We start from the raw sequence: 7,124 nt of genomic DNA, 5'->3' as shown, positions 1-7,124 counted from the left end.
CATAATTTTAAAATTGTAACGCTTCGTGGACATGCGGTCTACGTACCGTCTATGAGCTTTCAATTGATATTACTCACCAATTACACGAAGGATCACAACTAAAGTTCTTAATAACGGCAGCCTCGAAAAAGGCCAAGGAGAGAGGGGATGCACCTTTCAGAACAATGGTGCGGTCTGTGTGACCGCACGACCACACTCAAAGTTTAATTAGAAAAAAATTCCAAATCGGTTAAAAATTTAAAACTCTTTTATAATGTAAATAATTGATTATATATTGGACTTTTGTTAATTAATTTTCATTTTTATTATTACTTTATTACAATTCTCGATCTGGTTTCCAGTCCAATAATTTCGTAAAATCCTCCTCAGTTATTTGTACCTGTCTGCTGGCCTCCAGATACGCCTGGAAATAAAATACTTTTTTTTTAAACGGACTTTTAATATAAAATTTAAAATAATTCAGTTGCCCGCAAAATATGAATAATTTTTCTATTTTAGGACCTTTTGTTTTTTTAAATTGTCGACGAGGTGGAGTTGCTTTTTGTAAGCTTGATACAATTCTGATCGTTGTTTTTCCATATTTTTAATTGATAGTCTTTTCTCTTCTTGAAGTTTCCTTATCTGGTCTCTCAAGTCCTAAATAATTATTTTATTTTAAAGATATTTTACACAAGAAAAAATTAATTTTCACTCACAATTTTTTTTCAGTTTATTAAATAATAAAGAAAACAAAAATTTAAGAATTAAATTAATCCGTGAAAATGTACCCGATTTGATAAATTTGTACCTTTTCTTCCAATTTAGTGAATTTGAGACAAGTGCGAAGTTTTTCATTTTCTTCTAAACTTCTGTTTAGCCTCACTTCGGTGGTAATATTTTGCTGATTCGAAGTTTTCACTTCTCTTTTCAGATCTTCGATTTCCTATCATTAATTCATTAAATTAATGTATTAATTATATTAAAATTTAAAACATTTATGTTTTTATATATTATTTTTAATTGTTTCGAATTCCTGGAATTCTCTGAATTCCCTTAAATCCTGGAATTTTATGTATTTTCTGAATTCCTTCAAAATTCTGAATTCCTCAAATTCTTTAAATTCTATAAATTTTCTTAATGCTTTTTCTGAAATACTTGAAATTCTCCGAATTTTCTAAAATATTTTAACTTCTTAAATATACTGAATTTTTCAATATTAAGAATTTCATGAATTTTTAAAAATCTGAGAATTCTCTGAAATCCTTGATTTTTCTGAATACCCTGAAATCATAGAGTATACTGAATGCTTTGAATATTCTAAAATCCTAGAATTATTCGAGTTTCCTCAATGCTCTGAAATCACCGACGTTCTCAAAATTTTCAAAAAACTCCTCAAATTCCCTCAATCCTCTAAAATCTCTGAAATTCTCTGATTTTGACTAAAATCCATGCATTCATTGAATATTAAGAATTCCTAAACATCTCTAAATTACTTCAATTCTTTGAAGCCTTTGAAATATTAAAAAATATTTATTGAATATTTATAATTTCCAGAACATCTTGAATATTTACAATTCAGTGTCTTCCTGAAATTCTTGGATTTCCTGGAAATCTCGGAATTCCTTGAATTCTTTGAATTCCCTAAAATGCTGGAATATTCTTAACTTCTTGAATTCTCTAAATGCACTGAATTTCGTAAAAAAAAACTCTGCATCACCTGAAATAGTCAAAAACTCTGCATTTGATAAATTCCTTCAAAATTTGGAATATCCTGAATTCCTTAAATTCTCTGAATTCTCTAAATTCCTAAAATTTTTTGAAATCTTAAAATTCCTTAAATTATTATAATCTCTTGAATTTTTTGCATTTTCCCAATCCTCAAAATGCTCTGTAATCCTGAAATGGTCTGAATTCCGTTCATTTTATTAATATCCTAAATTCTCTGAATTACTGAAAACCTCTGGATTTTCGAAAATCTTTCAATATTTTGAATTCCTGAAATACTTTTAATTTTTAAATTCCCCAGATACTCTGAAATCCTTGAAATTATCTAAATTCCTTGAAATCCTTGAATATATTCCAAGCATTTCAAAAGAATGAAAAATAATGCATCGAATTGAAAGGATTCAAAAGAATTCAATGGAATTCAATGTGAATTTAAGTGAATTTTAAGCAATTCAAGTGTGTTACAAATAATTTTAAATCATATACAAAGCCAGAGAGGTATCGAGTTACTTTAATTTATTCTCTCATGAGGTAGTTTCATGAATTTTAGATAATATATTTTTGAAATATTGCATACAATGCTAAAATTCTAGTAAATTTACAAAATTGTTTGAATACTTCCTTTCTCGAATTTTTTTTAAGTACCGAAAACCCTATTCAAACCAATTCTAATTCCAGGTAATCCTGAGTCACTTCCTTGTAATTCTCATTGGCTCAGCACTCATTTTCACCCAATAAAGACTGCTTATTTTTTCCGCGAAAAATTCAAATAGCATACTATTCAAAGATTTTAAAAAACTTTTCTTTAGTAATTGCACTTAATTTTAGTGCTCTTCGATCTTCAAAAGAAAAATAAATATTTAAAAAAGTACCTTTTTTAAAGCAGCGGATTCGACACTCTGCTCCTGGATTTTAATTTGAAAATTCCCATTTCCAGTTTCAAGTTTTGAAACTGTATCTTTGAAAGCGCTTATTTGATTTTGTAATTTTTCTCTTGTCTCTGCTTGTTTTTTACTCTCAGCTTCCAGTTCCTTACAATAATTACACTGCAGACAAAACATTTTATTATTCAATATTTCCCAATAATAATCTTAAAAATTTAAATAAAACCAATGTAATCAAGGCTCAGTAATTTAAATTCAGCGTGATTTCAAGTGCCATTTATAAAATGTATATTGTCTTTATATATATTCTACAAAACCACAAAACCACAAGACATGAAATAAATCAGTGTAGGTGTGAACAGTATTTTGTTGCACCGATACATGGCATTACCTTTTTTTTATACTCGGTTTGAATGGCTTGTATTTCATTTTCCTGAGATTTTATCTTCGATTTCAGTAATTGAATCATTGTTTCGGTTTTTGAATTTTTTTCACTTTGAAAAGCATTCTGATTACTTACTTCTGCATTCCTATAAATACAAACATTTTATTTTAAATTGGAAAATAGGATACTTCCTCCTATTTCTGCGGCCTTAAAACATGCAAGTTCCATAATTTTAAGGCTGGAGGAGCCCTCACCTCTACTACGACCTTCAGATTATTTTTGTCAAGCGTCGTTCATTGGCTGCTCCGGCGCAACTTTTCCGGCATATTCGAAATCAATAAATACTTACAATAACAATACTGATAAATACGTCCGACTGTGAGTGTGATAAATCGCGGTGTATTAATTCCTAGAACTGTTGGTCCACGTGACGACCGTTGCATGTAGTGGAAAGGCGCAGTACGCGGGCACTCTCACGCCTAGATTGCGCCATATTATGCATTTTAATTGGAAACGGTTCAAACGGCCTTGATTTGCACAATTAACAAAGTCGCGGTCTGTTAGCATCACTGAATGCATGTCAGTGTTTTTCCAGTGTCTTGAAAGTGTTTTTGTTGACGTATGACATTTTGTCAACTAAAAATCAATATAATAGAATCAAAAACCATTAAAATATTCCGCAGAATAGTGAGTTTTTTAGCATGACGTCGCGGTCATGCTAGGATAGGTAGAAGTGTCTGGAAGGTTTGCACCGTGCTTGAGATAAGTGTGCAGACAACCTTTTGGAGAAATTATTCTAAAAGTTTAAAAATATAAGTTTGACGATGCGAAAAATACTCAATTTAAACACTAACGTGTGCTTCCCACTCTTCAAGCCGCTTTTTTTAATTAACTAGCCACTGGCGTGGGCGTGGGCGTGGGCGTGGGCGTGACCGTACAGTCCGTACAGGGACCGTGGTGGGAGGTGACGGAACTGCCTGATTTGAAAGAAGCGTATATAGTGAACCTCAGATAGGTGACCTTTGAAATAGGCGATATTTAAAATAGGAGGAAGTTTACTGTAATTTCTAGAGTAATAAATTTAACTCACTCTTTCGGAAAATGTGGTTTTTCAAAAAAATTCGAAGAAGAACTATATTTTTTCAAAGCACTTTGCTCTGATTGTCTTTCCATTAGAGTTGGAGCGTCCAAAATTTTAGGATTTATATTTTCAAACATTGTTGATGAATAATGTTGATTTGAAGGAGACAAATAGAAATTATTAGTAGACCCCATCATCACCGAATCAACCTCCTTCATTATTTGTCGAGTTTTTTCTTCCAATTCTTTATTTAATCTGTGGAACTCCTTTTCCTTTGCTAATAAATCTTCTGCCATTTTTTTCTATATTCTATTATTTTCTGAAAATTATTTTTCAAATACTTATTTTTTCATTTTTCAACTGGGAATTTATTTTTAATGTTTGCTTTCAAAACATTTTTGGGAAATTTTAACGAATGCATAAAATCGGAAGATTTATCAAATTTTTGAATTTTCAGTTCTTTTAAATGTTATTTTAAAGTATATTTATTTGCATACCCAATTTTTAAGTTTGCATAAAACCAAGAGATTTTTCAACATGTTTATTTATTTCCTTAGTTATTTTATACTTACAAGGTTTAAAAAAAAGGTTTTCTCGCATAAATTCTTATTATTTGTATAATTTTAAGGAGTAATTCTATCAATGATGGAAGAAAAAACAAGAAAGTGAGGGGAAATGCGGATATGGGAAGTAGGGGAAGTGAGGAGAAATAAAGGGAGGGAAAGTAGGAGAAGTGAGGTGAAAGGAGGGGTGGGGAAATTGAGGAAAATGAACAATAATGATAAAAAGTATGTGAAAATGCAGAAAGACGTATTCGGGAAGTGAGGAGAAACGTAGGGCGGGGAATAGGCGGTAGTAAGGAGAAATGACGGTAGGGACAGTGAGGGAGATGGAAGTGAGGGTAAGTGAGAAAAGGGAGGTAAAATTAGAGGAGAGAAAATTAGGGAAAATGCAGAAGAAGCAGTAGAGAATTAAGAAGATGGGAAATTAGTGGAAATAGAGAAGTAAGAGAAGTGAGAGGGAATGAAGGGGGGAGGGGAATTAGGAAAGTAAGAATAAATGTAAAGAGGGACATTATGGGAAGTGAGGACAAATGACGGTAGGGGAACTGAGGGGGATGGAAGAGAGGGGATGTATGAGGAATTTTTCAGGGGTAAGTACGGCAAGCTATAGAAAATTTAGGGAAGGAGAAGTGGAAATTAGGGAGGGGAAATATAAAAGGGAAATGAGGGGTTAGATGTAAGGGAAATATGGGGGAAATGTAGGGGAAATAGGGGAAGTTAGATGGCCTTGTTTGAGTGTCCGTCCGTCGTAATTTTTTCCAAAAATTGAAAGTGAGGGGAATTTATAAAGAGAGGGGAAATGAGAGGAAGGAAAATGTACAAGAAGTAGGATACTAAGAAGAGGGGAAATGAAGAAAAATGAGCGGAAGTGAAAGTAAATGAATGGAGAGATATTAGGGGAAATGATAATAAACGACGGTAGGCGAAGTGTGGAGGGAGGAAGAGAGTGAAATTAGAAAATGTGAAGAGGAATGGATTAAGGGGAAGTGATAGGAAATAAAAGTTAGAAGTGCGGAAAATTAGGGGAAATTAAAGAGGGAAAATAAGATGAGCGAGGGGAAATAATTGGAGGTGATGTAGGGGATGTAAGGGGAAATGAAGGGAGGTGATGGAGAGGAAAAGAGGGGAAATAAATGCAGGGAAGTAGGGGAAGTTAGGGGAAAGGAAGTAAGTGGAGTAGAGAAAGGGAAAACTAAGGTAAAGGAGGAAAAATGAATGGAGCGCATTAGGGGAAATGAGGGAAAATGATGGTAGGGGAAGTGTGAATGGAGGAAGATAGGAAAAGTAGAGAAAGCAAGGAAAAATTTGTTAAGTTGAAGTAGGGGAAGCGATAGGAAATAAAAGTTGGAAGTAGCGGAAATTAGGGAAAATGAACAATGGTAAGACGGAGAAGTGATGGAAAAAGAAGAAAGGTGTTGTAGAGGAAGTAAGGGAAAATAAATGCAGGAAAGTAGGGGAAGTTAGGGAAAATGAAGAAAGTGGAGTGGGGAACAGGGGAAGTGTGGGCGAGGGAGGTTAAATAAATAAAAGTGCATTAGGAGATATAAGTGTAAATGAGGGTAGAAGTGTGCATGTATGAAGAGAAGGAAAGTAGGAAAAGTGAGGAGAAATGAGTTAAGGGGAAGTAGGAGAAGTGATAGGAAACAAAAGTTGGAAATAGGGGAAAAAATGAAAAACGAAAAAGGAAAAAAAGGAGAATTGAGGGGAAATAAAGGGAGGTTTTGTAAAGAAAGTGAGGGGAAATAAATGGAAGGAAGTAGGGGAAGTTAGGTAAAATTAAGGAAGTAGAGTATGAAAGGTGGAAGTGAGAGTAAAGGAGAGGAACTGATGGGAATTGAAAAAAGGGGTAAAAAGGGTAAATATGGGGAACGTGAAAAGGGAAGAAGGAGAAGTGAGATGAATTAAGGACGGTGAAATAAAGGACGTAAGGAGAAATGAGAGGAGGAGATGTAGGGGGAGTAAGATAAAATACGATGGAAAGTGGGTGAATTTAAGGAGGAGTAGAGAAGCACGCGAGGAAAAAATTAGAGGTGCCAAAGTAGGGAAAATGAGGTGAAATAAGAGACGGGGAAGTAGGCGAAATAAGAAAATTAGGGAAACTGAGGTAGGGTAAACAAGGGGAAACAAGTAGAGAAGTAGTGGAAATTATGGGATATAAATAGGTGTACATTAAGCTAGGGGAAGCTGGGGCGAAAGAAGAATGAGGAAAGGGGAAGACGAGTTTAGAGACGGGAAGTATTAGGGACAGTAATGGGAAATAAAGGTTTGGAAAAGTGAGAGGAATTGAGAGAGGGGAAGTAGGCATGGTGAAGATAAAATAAAGGGAGAGAAGAAGGGATCGTTAGGAGAAATGAGGGAAAATGAAAGGTGGTGAAGCAGAGTAAACAAGGACTACAAGGAGGAGGGAAGTAATGGAAATTAGGTGAGGTTAAGTAGGGAAAACCGCAAGTTTATTCAAATTTTTATTTTGTAAATTATTAAAGGTTTCTAACAAATATTTTTATACA

At 33.7% G+C, this 7,124-nt stretch overlaps 2 protein-coding genes across 3 annotated transcripts in view; both read right to left on the bottom strand.

Moving 5' to 3' along the window:
• Nucleotides 1-254: 254 nt before the first annotated feature.
• On the bottom strand, nucleotides 255-2,842 carry LOC117166976 (testis-expressed protein 9). 2 transcript variants are annotated; one of them, XM_033351487.1, is made up of 4 exons: nucleotides 2,577-2,842; nucleotides 788-922; nucleotides 502-636; nucleotides 255-403 (listed from the first exon to the last, which is right to left on the bottom strand). In XM_033351487.1, exons 1-4 carry the CDS (start codon nucleotides 2,763-2,765, stop codon nucleotides 317-319), a joined length of 546 nt encoding a protein of 181 aa, XP_033207378.1. In that variant the 5' UTR covers nucleotides 2,766-2,842; the 3' UTR covers nucleotides 255-316. The 2 variants fall into 2 exon arrangements, with proteins under 2 accessions (XP_033207378.1, XP_033207385.1); XM_033351494.1 differs by having other exon boundaries at nucleotides 278-417.
• Nucleotides 2,843-2,931: 89 nt separating this feature from the next.
• LOC117177230 overlaps nucleotides 2,932-7,124 on the bottom strand; it is a 4,767-nt gene continuing 574 nt past the window's right edge. Inside the window, exons 2-3 of the mRNA XM_033367797.1 lie at nucleotides 4,064-4,373; nucleotides 2,932-3,118 (exon numbers count right to left, since the gene is read on the bottom strand). Of these exons, the coding sequence (XP_033223688.1) occupies nucleotides 2,932-3,118; nucleotides 4,064-4,350 (474 nt within the window). The 5' untranslated portion in view covers nucleotides 4,351-4,373. The remainder of the gene's footprint in view (nucleotides 3,119-4,063; nucleotides 4,374-7,124) is intronic.

The sequence above is a fragment of the Belonocnema kinseyi genome, chromosome 1, assembly GCF_010883055.1.
Source record: "Belonocnema kinseyi isolate 2016_QV_RU_SX_M_011 chromosome 1, B_treatae_v1, whole genome shotgun sequence".
In the NCBI taxonomy this organism is placed as follows: domain Eukaryota; kingdom Metazoa; phylum Arthropoda; class Insecta; order Hymenoptera; family Cynipidae; genus Belonocnema; species Belonocnema kinseyi.
Note: the sequence above shows the minus strand (reverse complement) of the source record. Positions and strands in the feature narration are given on the sequence as shown.